Source organism: Lytechinus pictus, chromosome 17, assembly GCF_037042905.1.
Source record: "Lytechinus pictus isolate F3 Inbred chromosome 17, Lp3.0, whole genome shotgun sequence".
Lineage (NCBI taxonomy): Eukaryota > Metazoa > Echinodermata > Echinoidea > Temnopleuroida > Toxopneustidae > Lytechinus > Lytechinus pictus.
In genome coordinates, this window is record NC_087261.1 from 29629184 (window position 1) to 29649437 (window position 20254).

The 20254-nt window shown below is 34.7% G+C and overlaps 1 protein-coding gene across 4 annotated transcripts in view; it reads right to left on the minus strand.

Annotated features, from left to right (window-relative positions):
* LOC129280577 (uridylate-specific endoribonuclease-like) overlaps window positions 1-14640 on the minus strand; it is a 32642-nt gene extending 18002 nt beyond the window's left edge. For 3 of the 4 annotated variants that reach the window (XR_010296218.1, XM_054916581.2, XM_054916580.2), the window contains exons 1-4: window positions 14521-14634; window positions 10404-10509; window positions 8214-8333; window positions 5623-5754 (exon numbers count right to left, since the gene is read on the minus strand). Coding sequence is in view for 3 of the 4 variants with exons in the window: in XM_054916581.2 (XP_054772556.2) it covers window positions 5623-5754; window positions 8214-8333; window positions 10404-10509; window positions 14521-14598 (436 nt within the window). In the remaining variant the exon portion in view is untranslated. Of the gene's footprint in view, window positions 1-3109; window positions 3239-5622; window positions 5755-8213; window positions 8334-10403; window positions 10510-14520 lie in introns of all 4 variants that reach the window. The other variant, XM_054916579.2, reaches the window with a different exon arrangement.
* Window positions 14641-20254: the final 5614 nt, after the last annotated feature.

Sequence of the window (20254 nt, forward strand, 5' to 3'; positions counted from 1 at the left end):
CTGGCCGTCGGCATCACCGGCCAGTTCCCGCACCGACACCAGTCATTTCTCCCCACTCGATCGGCCGCTGGCTGCGGTACGATATCGGATCTTCCTCCACCTCTTCTTCTTCTATTCTTCGACGGTTCTCCAACTCTTCCGCATTCCACCTTGGTTGGAATGCATATCCCGCAGGACCCGACATATTAATTGTTCAAATTATGAAATAAACGGCGAGAAACAAACAAATTGTGAATTACAGGGTCGACGGTGGCCGCAATCAATGCAAGTCGAAAACTACATGTAGCTAATACCGTACGTATGCGGCTGGCGCTGATGATATATACGCATATCATACGTGCGAGCGATAGCTAGCTCGCTCGCGCTCGTAGCAGCAGCCAGCGAAGCCAAAGTGGAGATGCTACGTCACAGAAAAAGCTGCGCATTGCATTCTGGGATCGTACAGACTCGTGCCAGAATATGATTTTGGCAAAATTGAAAATTCAATAAAAAATAACCGTGCCTCTTATTTCTTAAAAAAAATATAGTATAGGAAAGAGAAGGTTTTTGTCTATCTAGTGGATATAAATTAAACCTGGCCTGGACCACCCCTTTAAAGGGATAGTCCGGGCTGAAAGTATGTATAGCTTAATAAATAGAGTAGAATTCACTAAGCAAAATGCCGAAAATTTCATCAAAATCGGATAACAAATAATAAAGTTATTAAATTTTAAAGTTTAGCAATATTTTGTGAAAACAGTCGTCATGAATATTCATTAGGTGGGCTGATGATGTCACATCTCCACTTGTTCTTTTGTATTTTATTATATGAAATTAGGTTTATTCAATTTTTTTCCTCCAAGAACTAGAAAAATTGGATTGGCAACTGATAATGCATTATATATTTATTGCTGCAACTTATTTCATTATAAGGAGACATATTATTCACACAAGTATGAAATGATGAAAAAATTATGATTTTATGTAATAACATAAGAAAACGGAAAGTGGAGATGTGACATCATCAGCCCACCTAATGAATATTCATGACGACTGTTTTCACAAAATATTGCTAAACTTTAAACATCAATAACTTTATTATTTGTTATCCGATTTTGATGAAATTTTCGGCATATTGCTCAGTGAATTCTACTCTATGTATTAAGATATAAATATTTTCAGCCCGGACCATCCCTTTAATGTACTTGGCCAATGAAAAGTTTGATCTTGACCAGATCAAATCAATTCTTATTTCGAAACCCATATCATTTTTAAAAAACATACATCTTCAGCTTTATCCAGGCGCGGTTCTAGACTATAAGTTTTTTTTTAATTATTTTTTACTATCATTATTATTGTTATCATGCGAGGGAGCCTATCGACCAAGCGAAAAAAAATGTTTGAGAATTTGTCATCTATAACATGCCTTTGGGGCCTGATGGGTGTATGTGGATGAGGCCATTGGAGGGGTAAGGCTGGTTATCAGGAAAGCGGTGTTAATCTCTCCAGGCGTTAATTCTCAAAATTAAGAGACTTTGAAGTAATAGAACACGGGAAGAGATGGGGTTTTAATGCCAATGATACCCCTTGAAAATATTACGAGGGAATGTGTTGACCAGGAAGAAAATGTTTGAACTGAAACCTTGCATGTGGAGCACTTAATGAACTTTATGTGTGAAAAATCTGAAAACGCTATAAAACCATCAAACTTGACATAAAAATACCATTAGAGATATATTTTTCATGCGCGCCACACGTGCAAAATTCTGCTTTTGCGCGCAGAGCGCGCCGAAAATTTGGGGTAATGTCTTACCCCCTCTCGCCTCTCAAAACATGGAGAGACATTACTGATTAGTAAAGCCTTAATGGGGGAGTATATAGCGACAGAGCCACTTAAAACAATGTATATCCTAAATAATTTGGAGCGCTTTTGACAAAACGCGGATATGTTTAGATTTAAAAATTCAATTTTCTGGGATTAGTATTGTTATATTCGTGGTGGGTATAGTATGTAGGGAGGTTAACCTGAACAAAAATGCAGGGCAGTACTATATTGCAGGAGATCACAGACTTCGTAGACTCGCACTTTGAAAGAGCATTAATGTATTATGCATTTAGATGCTATTTTGCTAAGGAGCGAGAAAATTTTCGAATTTGAGTAGTAAAAACTTTGATTTTAGAGCACTTGACAACATAAATGGAATGCTGCATTAATAAATACATTTATACGCATATAAGATCTACATGTATATATATATTTTTTTTTCTTTGTAGTCGGAAATTGGGGGGCTTGAGCGATTTTTTTTAAGGGGGGGGGGGGGGGGGCTTCAGTTCCCAAAGCCCCCCCCAAAAAAAAAAAAATAAAATAAAATAAAATAAAAAAAAAATCGCCCTAAATCCGCGCCTGGCTTTATCAATATCAAAAATATGATTTGGGCTTAAACAAAAATAAAATGTAAAATCAACAACTTTTGTAAGATGAAAATATTTATTTTATAGCATGTTTTAGATCAAGAGTTTCACCTGCATTACAACATTTTAAAATAAATTCAAACACATGACGTGAACGAATGATTCTTAATTTTTTACATTGATACCAAAATCATGATATAATTTAGAGCAGCAATGTCCGAAAAAAGAGGTCTTTTGGGCCGCACATAGCTCATTGAATATGCAAAACCTTTCTAGTCATGAATATCACTTGGATAAAAGAAACTACTTTTTAAGGACCTGCCTATAGTTATACTGACTGTAAAAGCGCATAATAGTGTGGCGATGTCGTCGAAAACAAACCTCAAAACCTTGTAATAATTTCTTATTTAACCTTAGTAGTTAGTAGACTGATGACAAAATGGATATATTTTGTTAAATAATACAAACAAATGCATACCCATACGCGACATGTGCGTCGGTGCAGAGGACTATTCTCTGTTCAGGGGGGGGGGGGGCATTTGTTGTTGCGTCCCCTTAACACAATAAAAATAATCCTGTACTCTGACGCACTTGATACGCGTACACGTAAACGCACACGTATATGTACATATACCTACATACACCCACACCCACCAACCCACCCTCCCTCACACACATAAATGAACTCATATAGACATAATATATTGTGGTTAGTTACCAATACATTTGTCAATGTAATCGTCACAACAATTATTGAACGTCTCGCATTGATCGTTACATTGGCATTCCAGATCTGGATTGTACCCATCATCACATCTTCCTTCACATGTCGAGCCCGGATCGATGCCTTTGAATAACAATATCATGATTGTGGAATAAAATGAATCACAAAGACAAAAACAAAGAACAAAAACATGAGTTAGGATAATGATTAATGGACAAATCGATTGTACGTAAGGCAGTGGTTATGTAATCTAAGAAGCAAATTTTTTTTATTCTTGTTAATAGCAAATTATGATAGTCCGAATATTCCCGACAGCACTCAATAAACGAACATGGAATACGATACCCTTACTTCTGCGCATGCGCAACTATTAGTACTGCTCCCTCTCTCTGATTCGTTGATATATACAGAGAGAGAGAGAGAGAGAGGGGGGGGGGAAGGGGTAACTCTCGACAATTTTTTTTTCTTTGAAATAATTATTACGATTTCAAAATTTAAACATGGGATAAATTCGCATTGAACCAACAAAGTGCCGAGTCAGGTAGTTCAGGTGAGCAAGTCTTAGTAGACGATAGTGGCATGAGTGTGCACTAATATTTATTTGTTCTTTACGAGGAATACTAATATTGATATCCCCGATTTGCATTATAAACTTGAAATTCTGTCTCGCCTGCATAGTACAACGGGACTATTATGCGCCGCTTTTCCGACGGAAGCGGCGTGACAAAATAATTATCTAAACCAAAGGTACGTTTTAGAACTGCTATCGTAACTTTGGAAATAATGTTTGTATCTTATGAACTTTAGACACGAGGACAATCAAGTATCACAGATAATTTTTTATTAGTTTCGGATCACATGCCGACGGTCAAATGGCAGTCAGGGTCAAATTAACTCTAAAAGTGTTGGGTGTCACCTGTCAACATTGACATCTGTCACGGTTTGGTGTTTGAAATGCCATCTTAACTTTGAAATTACTAGTTCTATTTCATGAACTGTGTGATCAAGTAGCATTTAACAATCTGACATGAGTTGCGCTAATGGACAAATTTATTTTTTGGCAGGCCAATGCCATGGTATTCAAGGATAATAGACTTAGGACTCTATCATCAAATGAATGGGTTTTTCCCCTCTCTTTTGGAAAGAAAATAAACATTGATCGTACTTGTCATGCTGCCTTATTAAAATGCGAAACTACCAGAGGCGTTCGACGTGTTTAAGGATAAGATTTCAAATGTTTAGGACACAAATTATTACTCGTTAAAAATTGAGTGCTCTCTTCCTGAACATATCAATATAATACAAGGCATAAGCGATTTTGTGTCTCGTGATTTGCGAGGGCAGCAACATAATTGTATACAGAATCCATTGTGAAATATCTCGGACGGAATAACATTTGTCATAAGAGAGTCTTGGAAGTAAACTTTAACGTTGACCTGAAAATGACCTTTGACCTTACCATGTGACCTCCGACTGCAGCATAACATGCAGGTCCCCTAAATACATCTACCATCCAAGTTCGTTTGAAAAGTAACTTACGGTTGCGGAGTTATGTGTCATTAGGGAGTCTTGCATGTAAACTTTAATGTTGACCTGAAAATGACATTTGACCTTAACATGTGACCTCTGACTGCAGCATAACATGCACGTCCCCTTAGTACATCTCCCATCCAAGTTTAATTGAAAAGTGACCTACGGTTGCGGAGTTATGTTTCATAATGTTTGTGACGGACGGACGACTGACGAACGACGGACAGACGAGGGACGGATGGACATTTGGATCCCTAAGTCTCGCCTTCACCTTTGCTGGGCGAGACAAAATGGATGGGCGAACGTATTCAGAATTTTAGACCCCCATTTTATCGGTCTTCTTGTCATTGTTAAGCAAACAACGCTTACAAAAGATGTAATGAAATATAAAATGTTTCGTATCATCAATTTTGATAGAGTAGATATCACCACCATTCAATGCTTTATTTTTTAAGGACCGACCACGCTACCGATGTATATGATGACATTATTATTATGCAAGTGAAAAATAAAAGGGAAAATATGTAGGGAAAACACATAAAAGCCAGATGGAAGGCACATGGTTGACAAAATAGTTTATACCAAAATGTCGTTATAAATTAGTAGAATTATAATTATCAAACACCACAGTATATCATTGAAAGACACAATCCTGATTTATGTGCATGCTCTATGTGTATGCGTGAGAGGTGCTGTATCCGCATGTGTTTGTTAGCAAGGTTAGTGTCACAGTGGGATGTGTGGGTGCTTGATAAAGGTCCATGTTAGGAGGGAGATTGGTTCAAAAGCATATGGCAAAAGTACAAAGGAATCAAGGAAGTAATGGCCCCAATGGCTAGCTCCCTTCAAACGTCACTGCATGCATGGACACGATGGGTGAGGGCATGCGCGGGGTGTCCGATGTGCCAACAATGTGAGTAACATTGCATGATTTAATGGGTGTGAGAGGTTTGTCTGAGAGGGAACTCTTTGCTTACCACCATCACAGAATTGAGAGTAGTCATCGCAGCAGTCTCCATAGCTGACACACCCACTATTGCACTGACAAGGTTTCCCCGATAAGAACAAGCCACACAGGCCCTCACATGAATCCTCAGCTACTGGTGGATCTGTAGGCGTTAACGGGCATAAGGTATTTCCAGTTAATTTAGATAACGTAGATATATCAAGGATGTTGAAATATAATTCAATATTACCGAATTCCAGCTTAGCGACCGAAATATCAAACGCGATATAATACGCGTTTGCGCGCGTCACTTCAGCGTGATTCTGACAAATGTGGCGACGCGTTATGCACCATACGCTAGGAGAAATGTCAAAAACGACTTTTTGTCAGACTTTTCTGTAATCTTTGTGTAATGCCCCATTGTTATACATGTGCATCTGCGAAAAAGATCCAAGAATCATAACTTTTTCGTCGGTATGGCGTGTTACAACCGATATGTTGTCGCAGAGAGAAGCATGCGTTTGTGTAACATTTTGCGTTATTGTGCGACATTACCGGTTATAACAGTGCCTTCCACGGAACTCCACGTCACCATCAAAGCGATATTCTTCTTAAAAGTTATTTCTTTTTTTATATTCAATCCCTTTCTTCAATCTTGCGTTTATTTTATCGATTTAATTAGCCAAATAAAATGACAACATTCATGAAAGTAACTGGTAACGGTAAAATGAGAATCTGATATGGTAAGTTGAAAGATTCTCTTGATAGAAAATTTGGTACATTTGGTTTGTCCATGATAGCGAGTTTTTGCAACCGCGACGGGGACGGGGAAACTCGCAATGAACAGCTAAAACGTCTTGGTCGAAAGTCGGTGAACAGGGACAGCAGACCAACGTAAGATTCTGAGCTGACGAAAAATTGCAAAAATGAAGAGCTTCATTCCAAAAGGGGACTAAATCCGCTTTTGACTAAAATTGATTTTTCGATACAATATTATTCAGTTTCGCATAAGAATATTGCAATATGGGAGAATAAAAAAAAATGATTTTCTCGGAGTGGACCTAACCCCTATTGCAACAAAAACTCTTCTGAAGAACTCATTTGTCAAAAGGGGTAAGGTCTTTTTTTTTAAAAATTTTATTGTTTTATGTCTCTAAACCTCTAAGTTTTTAGTCACTCTGATGATACCAAAGAAAATTTGAAATTGAAATGAAAACGTGAATGAAAGTGGCAAAGAAAAATCACTTTTTTAATCAAAAGAGATTGGATTCATTTCAGTTTACTTGCAAAAGGGGTTAGGTCCACAATGTTAATCTTTTTAAAAAAATATATATAAAAAATTTAAGACAGGTAGATTTCTTTTATACCCAATTTTATGTTCACATGATAGGGTATTACATCATGACAATTTAGTTTCTCATAAGAATATTGCAATAAGTGAGAATAAAAAACATGGTTTTTCTCGGAATAGTCCAAAGTGGATCTAACCCCTTTTGCAACTAAACTCTTCATATGTATCTCGTTAGACGCATGAATTAAATGCACCATATTGCATTGCAAAAAAAAAAAATCATAAAGATTGATTGCAAATGAAATTTATTCCAAATGAAGCTAAATCCACTCTGTGGTAAATAGAAATTGGTTAATTTTATTACTTAACATAAAGTCATATTTTAACATTCTAGGTACATATACTGGATACAATTTCTAACCATCAGTGCAGATTTTGATACTTTGATAAAATAACATAATTTTACTATTTTTTTAATAATATTTCTGGGTAAAGTTCTTCTAGGAATTATCGTAAAGTCACCGTCCTTAGAAAAAAGCCGAAATATATATTTTTTCTTTTTGAATTTGTATGGTAAAACATTAGAAAAGATTCAAAATGTACTATGCTAGCAATATTTATGTGATAATGCTTATTCAACAATAATAAACATGTTAAAATAAGGAAAAAATTGACGTTCGACCTAGGTCTATTACAAAAGGAGCTAGATCCATGAAAAATAAAATTAAAAAATGTTGACAATTTATATTGAATGCTAGTTTTTTTTTACATGATTCAATTGATCTAAGATGATTGAACTATCATATATATCAGGTAAAATAGCAGTGGATAAGGGAAAGTGGTAAATAAAAAAAAAACTATTTGCAGAAAAACGCTAAAAGTGGATTAAGCCCCTTTTGCTATTTTGGAATAAAACTCTTCATATGTCGTTTGTCCCGAGTCCAGGGCGAAACTGCTGTTTTTTCACCGATTTTAGTCGAAGATTGCTTTCTCATAAAGGGCTTTTGACAATATATATTCTATGTTGCAGAATTAGTCCCCGTTGCCATTGCTAAAACTCCATTTTGTTGGTTTGAAGCTGTTTTATTATACTGTCATGGATTGTCAACACATATCATCAATAAATTCTTGCCAATCGGAATGGTATTTAAGTTATAAATGACAATGTCACTAAAAGATTTTTAGAAATAATCAGAGTGCCAATCATTGTCAATGCAAAATATCCATATTTGGGTTTCCCTGAATTTATATTATTTTGTAACCAGGGTGAAATGACTGACATTTGAACAAGGGAGTTAACGCCATGCCAAAATAACTAAATTGTCACTTACCAACGCAGTTAAAGTAGAAATCCAAACAACAATCCCCAAATAATTCGCAGTTATCCGTGCACTGGCATATGTTCGTCAAGTTGTAGTGATCAAGGCATCTGTCTTGGCATGTGTGTGTTCCTTTCATGAACAAAAATGAGAATATGATAATCAGACAAGTTCATAATGTATGTGGTGCAGTCAAGCTCCTTTCGGGATTGAGGGTGCGACTGCCTGCAACCGTTGGGATAATGGCATCGTATTGTGACCAAACAATCCCACGAGCAATTGTAAAAACCCTCGGCTGGGTCTCCGAATCTACATGGAATAGTGTATAACTTAAAACTATAGATGAGAGTTTAGCTACCATGATTTTAACTCGTTCGATGTAGCATCTCCCGGATATGGCTACAAGTACTATAAACATGATAAAGGCTAAAGCTAAACCGTTCGGAGGTGTAGAGACCTTCCTCAGGGGCTGCGGGGGGGGGGGGGTCTTTGGTCCCCATTTTTTTCATAAACCGTGTACAAAAACGTAAGAATGACCATATGATTGTGATTTTTTGCATGGTCAGCCCCCCACCCCACTTTGAAAACAGTTCCGTGGCCCCTGTTCCCTACATACAATATGTGTTAAAGATAAGAGGTTATGCCTAGTTAAGAACATGCGCGTCTTATCATGGTTATAGGAGTTTTCGCCCTGTGCCATTGCTTGCCCCAATAATCTTTAAGAATTTGAAAGAAAAGATTCTCTTCAAATCCTTGACTCATTACACTATACAGTATTAATACATGAACGTTTTATACTTTTCTGCACACATCCGCCCGACTTGTTTTACTCGTCGCAAAAAAAACTATTTCTGAGATTTAAATCTTTAATGCAACGCATTCTTAGTATAATGACGAACATCGCGGCTACAGGGACCAGGGTTCCTGCTCCAGGACGCCGTTTCATAAACCTGTTCGTAAATTAAGAGCGACTTTAAGAAAGACTGGTTATCCTTTCTTATGCGCTAACCCATCGCCAATGAACATACCATTTACCACAAAAAAGGATCACCAGTCGTTCTTAAAGTTGCTCTTAAAGGTCAAGTCCACCCCAGAGAAATGTTGACTAGAATAAAAAGAAAAAAATAAAACAAGCATCATGCTGAAAATTTGATCAAAATCGGATGTAAAATAAGAAAGTTATGACATTTCAAAGTTTCACTTATTTTTCACAAAACAGTTATATGCACAACTCAGTAACACGCAAATGAGAGAGTCGATGATGTCCATCACTCACTATTTCTTTTGTTTTTTTTATTATTTGATTTATATACAATATTTCAATTTTTAACAATTTGACATCATGGACCAACTTAACTGAACCATAAAATGTTATAACAATGGTAATGCCACAAGTACAGTGAGAAAAACTTTGTTTCACAGGACAATGAGGAGAAAATTTGAATATTTCATATTTCATATAATAAAATACAAAAGAAATAGTAAGTGATGTCATCAGCCCCCTCATTTGCATACCGAGCAAGATGTGCTTATAACTGTTTTGTGAAATTAAGCGAAACTTTAAAATGCCATACCTTTCTTATTTTACATCCGATTTAGATAAATTTTTCAGTGTAATGCTTGTTGTATTTTTTTCTTTTTATTCAAATCAACTTTTCTGGGGGGTGGACTTTGTCCTTTAACTTACAAACAGCTTGATAAAACACCTACCAGGAGGAAATGGCGTTGATGTTTTTTTTTTTCCAGGAAAAGGCAGCGAGGCACCGTTCACATGGTTCCCCTGCCCTTGGTCCATAGTTACCTCTTTTTTTACAGCCTGATGGCCTTTCATGCAAGATGATTGTCCTTATAAAAACGAAACATGTTATTTATTTGAACATCAAATCCAGAATATCTCTTTTGGAAAGATTACAGTGGCACACTGTGTGATCACAGTTTGTTCATACAGTGTACTACGTGAAATCATTACGCATTTAAAATGTCTGGAATTCGACATTGTGAACATATTAACGTGACTGTTCACAGCGTGTTCACATTGGGTCGACTACGTGAATTATGTGAATCACGCTGTTGAAATGCTTAAACCTTACAGTGTGAAGGGGATTTCACACTGTTTTCCACACTTTGAACGCACTTTGGCACAAACTATGGGACACTGTGTACTTATACTGTTGCTTCTGTCGAATCACATAGGGAACTCACCTGGTGTAAATGTTATACCAAAGACGGTTGGAAGAAAACACAGGATATACAATGAGTATTTCATTCTGTATTGAGCTCCAAACCATGGCATAATAGAGAATGTTTCCTACAAAGAGATGCAAGCAGATAAACACACGAATAAATAAAGAAAGGAAAGATGAAGTGTTTGACCATGATATCGAAAATTATGTCTAAATGAACAAAAGAGTAAACGAAAAACAATAAGTTGCATCTCCTGAAATAAATTAATTAAAGAGGTTCGCAAAAATATTATTAAATATAATAAGTATGCATTTACGATGAAAAGGCATGTCGTCGGAAATGATGTTTTAATGATCAAAATGAGCTATATGATTCAGAATGCACTTCAATTAGTTAAATGTACAAGTAAATGTTTATGATAATGCCTACAGGTTAATCAAAATTTGATTTAATTATATATGAATAATGAAAACATTAGATTTGACGATCCGTTGTCACACCAGAACAAGTCATAAAGGAACAAAGTTAAACTTATTCATCAGGTTCATGGTATTTTTCAAATTATAACATATTAAACACACTCATGTACATTATTTAACTTTATCAATATTATGAACATGCAAAATAAAATATAGTATAGATGGACCCTTGAAACACAGGCGATACAAATGAACTTCGTTCTGTTTGTATATTCGTACTGAACAACAAATCAACATTCCCGTCAAAGCCTTGGTTACTGATAATATAAGAGCGTAGATTAAAATACGGAGGTATATTTTTCTTTCGGTCATTAATTAACGACAGCTCCCCCAAAGACTTTATCTATGAAAGATATAACATTACCAGGGATATGCAAAATATCTACATGCCCATAGAGGAAATGTTGAACATGCACATGTCGTAAATGTACATGTACGCTAAAATAGTTGTGGCATTGATGCATTATTTGCCAATAAATGCTTTACTGGACTAAATTTTTCGACAGTCGAACATTCGAGTTCAATAAAGCGTTTATTGGCAAAAAACATCAGTTGTCACTACTATTCTGTTGTTTTATTCGACCCAATACCTAAAAGTGCAATAATAATAATAATAATAAATATATATATATATATACCGTATGAAAAACAGGTCAACCCATATAAATTCAATAAAATACGTTCTATGTGAAATTTTTCGAAAATCGGCCCGGATTCTCACTAATTAAAAGTTATTCCAATCGATATTTGAAAGAAGGCGTGATACATGACTTAGCTATTTCAAAACGATCATACATTGATATTACCATCCATTAATTATGGCATTTTTCGCGTGGGGTTGTGCAATCCAAACACAATTGCAAAAAATATTGTTGCTGCAGAAGAAGGCCCTTAGAATAATTTTTCAAACTCATTTCAGATCACACACAGATGTCCTTATTTCCAAAATAATATTCTCTATGTGAATGATTTATATATTTTACAACTCGCCCAATTTATGTATAAACTAAGTAAAGATGATCTCCCCACATTTTTTTAATATGTTCTACCCAAACCCGTACATATATTAGCAAAAAAACTCTTTCGCCTTTTTTGAACCAGTGTATTGAAATTCACTGCCCAATGACTTTAAAGAATCACAAAGTATTACTATTTTCAAGCGGAAACTTAAAAAGAATACCACACCAACAAATCAAGCTAACATATAACTGTAACTAAACGTATTTAAATCCAATCTTTAACTATCAATAAATTAGTCAAATATTATTTATTCTAAATAATGTCACTACAGTGCCTAATGACCTATGTATATACCTGCAATGTTCCTCCTTTCATTTTCAGTTCTATTTTCACCATCCCTTTCTCCCTCCCTCTTTCCTTTGCCTCCCTTTTGTCCTCTTATAATTTCTACTTTGCTTTAATTTGAAATTTCTACTTTGCTTTAATTTCTACTTTTTTGCTTGGATATATTGTACTCTGTTTTGTTTTACTTTTACTTATAGATATCATATATTGTACATGCCTCAATGTATTTCGTCTGTATAAGTTCATTGTAATTATTTCGACCACATTACTTTGTTCTGTTGAAAATTAAACATAATAAATTGAAATTGAAATTACTTTAAATTCGTCATTATTATCGTTATCATTACAATTATCTAAATTACTTTCCATTTTTCGCTGTCGCTTATTCGCTCTGTTTTTGGTATTTTGTAGATTACTTATTTTAAGCTCGTTTTCCGTCCGTCTCTTGTATATAGGTTATGTTAATTAGTATTGGAACTAAGTTTAGGGACTTGCCTTTTTTACAAGCTCTGCTTTTCTTGGCAAGTCCCACGGCTCAGTTATTTTAGCTTCAATATTTGTTATGAAATGTCTTTGAACTTTATGTATTATTTTGAACATGTACTTGTACTGTTACTCCGATTATATTATTTTGTTGAACGGAAATAGATAAATCTAAATCTAAATTATCACTAATATATGGTTAAACAATTTTAGTCTTGAATAATGTCTTGCTGGAATGTCAAATAACTCGTATGCTGTATCGACATTTACATCTTGATAATAAATTTTAAATTTAAAGATTTTAATGTGCAAATTAGTAAGAACCAGGTCAGTGTCACAATGACGATTCTGATAAGAGATTTGCAAATAATTTCACCCTAACTCTAAAGCCTAAAGTACAATGGTAGTTTAGTGCATGGTTTTGCCAATGCATAGACCTACTTAATCAGGCTGGCAATCTCGAGATGTCTATATACTTTATAGCCATCAGTAATGATAAATATTCTCGAAGAAGCGCAACATGTGATTGTTTCTATTGGGATTATCACCTAATGACCATTATAAGGTCTAGGTTCGTGGTCTATGCAAATATCTCTTTTCTTTCTGGGTCAAACTTCAAATAAATCAGTTCAAAACAAACAACTGTGTTTGCATTGGTTATAAAAGATCAGTGCACTTAGAGTTGATAAAATAAATAAAGCATTGTAAAATTTGATATACTGTCCTGATATTAGCACAATATGATCGCACAAAAGGACTGAAAAGTGTAGTTGGTTTGTGTTCATGAAAATTTGATAATTTTCATCCACGGGAATTATTTCATTGCATGTATATATTAATGTAAAAAATTTAGAATTTCTGAAAAGAACAGAGGTTTATAGAAAGACTATGTAGTGGATACCAACATATTAAAAAAGAGCTAAATGTGTATTGGAAAGTTTCATAATACTTGTGCTTTCCACGATGAATTTAAAGGTATAAGAAAACAAAATATATCCGTCTAGTATTTAAATAATTATATGTTGTTCAATGTCGTATTTATATTTTTACATTTTCTTGTATGTTCTCGATCGGATTGGTTTACGTGAAATTAATATTTATATTTTGATTGCGTTGATCGGTTCAATTGCTAAGGCTGCAGGTGATGGGGTGGCCGGGCGGGAGGGCGTTGCTCTTGATATTAGCTGTACGGAGTGTCTATATCTGCATGGATTGAAATACTATTGCATTGGTCTAAAAACACCGAGGGCAAGGATCATTTACCTTATATAAATAATCAAACAGAACAAAACAACATAATGAAAACAGAGGACGGGGGGACGTGATGACATGTGTTACAATATCACCCACGACTCTACTAATATAAGGCACATTTTACAACGCTATCTGAATAACTTACAGCAACAGCCACAACACCATCAACAACAACAAAAACGATAGTGATAATAATAACAGTAATAATGATGACAATGACAATGATATTACAGTAATTACACATTGTAATTATATAGAAATATATCTGAATATATTATATATGATTAAACAGCATCAGCCATCGATAAAATATTGAATCAGAAATAAATAAAACAAATAAGATTGAAAGCAAAATTATTAAGGGAAGTCCCTCCTCCCTCTTCCTTCCCTTTACAATATTATGTTAAAACACATGATCACTTAATAGCAAGTGAATGTTTGCTCTGTTCATATTTCAAAATATTGACAAAAGCTACGAAGTTATTGTAATTAATCTAAATTTAATCATTTTTTTAAATTACAACGTTAGCTTGAAAAACTGTGTGTCATTATTACGGTTGTCAAGTCTGTAGCGTGCCAAAATAAAATTACAAAGTTAGTATTCAAATACTTACTTCAATAAAATATCCCACTCTGAGACGAAATAAAAAATGCCGAGATTTACCATGTACCACAGTTGTTTCCTTCGACATGGACCTGGTTTAAAATGAATGCTATATGTGCAGATCTTCAGATTGTCTCAAAGGTTTATTTACCTGTTTAGGGGCGTCCGTATTGCATTATAAACTTATGGGGGTATTGATTTACTTAGGAGTTACAGGGAATTCACATGTTCGTAGCATTAGACACAGAATTTTGTCACGGATTTTCGGGATGTGGTGACCACTAAATATCATTTTACTAAGAAAACGTCCATTACAAGATAAAAATAGGGAATTTCCTCATAAAACTGGTTAAAAAGATGGCAAATATTCTAAGGATATTCCCTGCGTAATGCGTTTCCGCTTGTTTATTTATGTATTTGTTTTCATGTTTATTCATATGTATATTTATGCTAAAGTGTCCTTGTTCATGAAACATCGTATTGTCAAAAAAAAAACTATCGCGCGTGAGCTTGTGGGCGAAACTTTTGTCAAACAGATCTTATCGAACGGAATGAAAGTAGACTTCTTGACATGGAGATCGAAGAGAGGAAAGAACGCGAGTTTAGTTATCTTCATAAAAGCATCAACAGATAATTTGAGAATTCGAAGAAAGTAGAAGACCCCATCAACCCACCAGATCAATACTCCACTCGCTGCTGTCTACGGATCTTCGGAATAGATGAATCATCTACAGAAAACACGGATAATGTTGTTTGCAATCTGGCAGATTGGAAGCTGCATGGATGCTCCACTCCTTTAAAACGACATCAATAGGTTCCATCGCACCAACAAGAGGAATCTGACGGAAAAGCATTCACGACCAATTATTTTGTAAGTTGTGCAACTACAAAAATAGAGCACAAGCTATAAAATCGCTAAGGAAGGTGAAAATTATGAAATCAACATCCAAGAAGACTTGACGACAAGGACCAGGAGATCTATAGAATAGCCTACAGGAGTGAGAAAGTGATATCTGCTTGGACAAGAGATGGTCGTATGTTTGCCCTATTCAAAACCGCTGGCAAGGATGGAAAGAATATTATAAAGCGGATCACAAGCGTCCATGTATTGGAAATTATATGAAATTGCTTGTTATTTTAATCAGTGTCTAGTTAAGAGGAAATATTAATTTAAAAGTCGGTGAATAGTAAGTTCACACGCTGGTGAAAAGAAAGTTCAGAAGCTGATGATGACATGTACTCAAAACCGCTGACAAGGAAGGAATGGAAGGTCATCACAAGCGTCCATGATTTCGATATTGAAATTGCTGGTAATACTGGAATTTAATTGTGTTTTTTCATTTTTTTCATGGTTTTTATACATTGTTGACAATTCAATTTATCACTGATATGCAGTGTTATAATTGTGTCATAATGTGTGAAAGAAATTAATGTTTGTAAGTCGTGCAGTCACCAATATGTAGTACAAAATGAAGGTCAAATACCAGTTATTACGAATTGTGCAGATTGTAAACCTAATAGAAAAACATTATGTATATAGTCCTAGTCTTTCCAATTATATTATAGATAATATAGGATTCCAGCCCTCACAGAAGAAAGAATTACGTAATACAAATGGTCTTTCATTAATAGATATAAATCTAAATAAGTTCCTTTGTACAAATTATGAACTGCTTTGTTGGATCACCTATATATAAACAAAACACAAATCAAAGCAAACTGATTCGAAAATTTATAGATGTTCACGGATATTACTCAGGATATTCGCATTTGTAAATAGAAGCGGTCACAAGTTAACATAAAAATAAAAACATATAAAAAATAATAGAAATTAAATATAATTTAATACATAATGTGCTGTAGAGGAGCAATAAGCATGATAAGAGAGTACAAGTATTTTAAATACCATCCTCTGAGCAAAATAAAATTGTCAATGTATTATGTGTAAATGCCTGTCTCGTTGAAGCCTGCAAACGTTATACAAATTTACTTCGACGAAAGAAAAGACAATAATTAAAAGTTATTTGCACAGCCTGCCTACGTTCCTTGAAACAAATTATCCCAAAGCATGTTTATAACACGTTAGCTTCCGGTGAAATCAAGAAATTTTCTGCCAACAAATTTTCATGATATGACTTTGCCAATCGTTTTAGCGCTTTAGGTGCTAGTCAAACAACACAACAGACAGTGGAAGCGGATTCTGCTTTAAAAAATGATTTAAATGGACCGATTCTCCTGAAGACAACAAAAACACACTTGTCGAAATATCGAGTTTGGGTGGTCCTTTTAAGGACCAACGCTTGCCCAAGAAAGATGGTGTACGGTGAAACCTTCTACACTAGTGCACCGATCATAATGAAACAGGTAGAAGCTATTTGGTTTTCCCTCGCAATTACCGAGTAATGGCTAGTTTTCCTCTTTAGAAATTATGCCTGCTATGCCAGAATATTTACAAAATACAGATACAAATTCTAGAATGTAAAAAAAAGTTACAATAAGGTTCACAAGATATTGCTATGATCAGTGGATGATGAAATGAAAGAATTTATTTCTAATGAATAACCGTGGGTTAGCGCTAAAAACAATCCGGAAGACTCCAGTTGGTTTTTCAGAATAACCAAACATAGACGACCAGGACAAACCTTGAATTTTGCCAACTAATTTCCCTCATACATTTACCGCAACATCTGGCACTTTGCAACTCATGTCGTGTTGCAAACAACAAATGAAAAATAAATTATTCCCATGACCATGATGCCATTGTTTTAACATTATGCATCATCTATTCTTTTGCGATTGTTTTTTTTTTTACGCGATATATTTCATAAATGCATTAAGGATTCACCCTCTTTAAAAGGGAATGAGGCCAGAATCAGTAGCAAGTTCAGTTAAATCTGTTGAAGCAATATCGAATAGAAAGCGAAAAGACACGAAAACGTGATAATTGAATAACGGTAAAGTGAAGGTGGAGCTCCTTATATTCCGTGTATGTTTACACACATATTCATTTTTCAGAATTATCCTCACCTTTTCAGTAATTCAGTAAAACAGAGACTGCTGAAATGGTTTCGTTAAAAGCTGTTACAATAAGTCTCTTTGGATGCTGACCCTTCATCATAAATCTGATTACAAATTTATTGTCCTTTTTCCTTTTTTTTTATAATAATATAGTGCGTATGTAGAGGCCTTGTTGTGATCATTCCATGGAATTCGTACTCGCATTTGAAGGGATCTTTCTTTCCCTCTCTCTCTTTTTCCTTTTTCGCCTTTCCCCCGTTTTTTTTTTTATTTTACCGGTGAAATCCGCCAGAGGGGGGGGGGGGGGCAGCTTGTCCCACTGCCCCCCCCCCTCGCCTGTTACACCATTATTTGTACCAGCTTGGGTTTGTTTGATCACCCTGTTGCACCCACAAATGTAATAACGCCCACAAATGTAATAACACTTTACCCACAAATGTAATAAATTTTTACCGACAAATGTAATAAATTCACCCACAAATGCAATAATGCACTTTACCCACAAATGTAATAATTTTTGATCGCCCACAAATGTAATAATGACTTTACCCACAAATGTAATAAATTTGAAGGGATTTTTTGCGAATCCGTTCTAAACTAAAATCCTATAGTAATGCGTTCATATAGCACTAAGGTGCACAGTCTTTTTTCCAGACCCAGTTAATTCAACATTATAGTACAAGTCCAAGGTCTTTTTCCAGACCCGGTTGTTTCAAAATTATAATATACGTCCAAAGTCTTTTTTCCAGACCCGGTTAAAAAAAATATATAATATACGTCCAAAGTCTTTTTTCCAGACCCGGTTGTTTCAAAAATTGTAATATAAATCCAAATTCTTTTTTCCAGACCTGGTTGTTTAAAAGAATTATAATATAAGTCCAAAGTCTTTTTTTCAGACCCGGATAATTAAGCAATTACAAAGTCCAAAGTCTTTTTTCCCGAACCGGTTGTTTCAAAAATTTTAATATGAGTCCAAAGTCTTTTTCCAGACCCGGTTGTTTCAAAACTATAATATACGTCCAAAGTCTTTTTTCCAGACCCGGTTTTTAAAAAAATATAATATACGTCCAAAGTCTTTTTTCCAGACCCGGTTGTTTCCAAAATTGTTATATAAATCCAAATTCTTTTTTCCAGACCTGGTTGTTTAAAAAAATTATAATATAAGTCCAAAGTCTTTTTTTCAGACCCGGATAATTAAACAATTACAAAGTCCAAAGACTTTTTTCCCGAACCGGTTGTTTCAAAAATGTTAATATGAGTCCAAAGTCTTTTTCCAGACCCGGTTATTTCAAAAAAATTTACGATAATGATATTCCAGGGAAAAAAAGAGAATCGAGCTTAGTCTTTTCTCCAGACCCAGTTAATTAAAACTGGCGGAATTAATGTCTTTGTTGTTGTTTCAACTTATACGGCATATATTGTGAATAAATGTGCTAAGAGTAAATTGAGAATCAAGCATAGTCTTTTCTCCAGACCTGGTTACTTAAAACTAAAAACTAAACCCTATAGCAATGCGTTCATAAAGCACAAAAGTGCAAAGTCTTATTTCCAGACCCGGATAATTAAACAATTACAAAGTCCAAAGTCTTTTTTCCAGACCCGGTTGTTAAAAAAATTATGATATAAGTCCAAAGTCTTTTTTCCAGACCCGGTTGTTTCAAAAAATTTAATATAAGTCCAAAGTCTTTTTCCAGACCCGGTTATTTCAAAAATTATAATATAATATATATATATAAGTACAAACTAAGTTACAACCGGGTCTGGAAAAAAGACTATGGACTTGCATTATAATTTTTGAATTAACCGGGTCTGGAAAAAAGACTTTGGATGTATATTATAATTTTTGAAACAACCGGGTCTGGAAAAAAGACTTTGGACTTATATTTTGATATTTTAAACGACCGGGTCTGAAAAAAAGACTTTGGACTTGCATTATAATTTTGTGATTAACCGGGTGTGTAAAAAAGACTTTGGACTTGCAGTATAATTTTTGAAACAACGGGGTCTGGAAAAAAGACTTTGGACGTATATTATAATTTTTGAAACAACCGGGTCTGGAAAAAAGACTTTGGACTTATATTATAATGCTTGAAACAACCGGGTCTGAAAAAGAGACTTTGGACTTGCATTATAATTTTTGAAACAACCGGGTCTGGAAAAAGACTTTGGACGTATATTATAATTTTTTAAAACAACCGGGTCTGGAAAAAAGACTTTGGACTTGCATTATAATTTTTTGATTAACCGGGTCTGTAAAAAAGACTTTAGACTTGCATTATAATTTTTTGATTAACCGGGTCTGGAAAAAAGACTTTGGACTTGCATTATAATTTTTGAATTAACCGGGTCGGGAAAAAAGACTTTGGACGTATATTATAATTTTGAAACAACCGGGTCTGGAAAAAGACTTTGGAATTGTACCATAATGTTTTATTAACCGGGTCTGGAAAAAAAGACTTTGCACTTTTGTGCTATATGAACGCATTACTATAGGATTTTAGTTTAGAACAGATTCGCCAAAAATCCCTTCAAATTTATTACATTTGTGGGTAAAGTCATTATTACATTTGTGGGCGATCAAAAATTATTACATTTGTGGGTAAAGTGCATTATTACATTTGTGGGTAAAGTGCATTATTACATTTGTGGGTAAAGTGTTATTACATTTGTGGGCGTTATAATATTTGTGGGTAAAGTGTTATTACATTTGTGGGCGTTATTACATT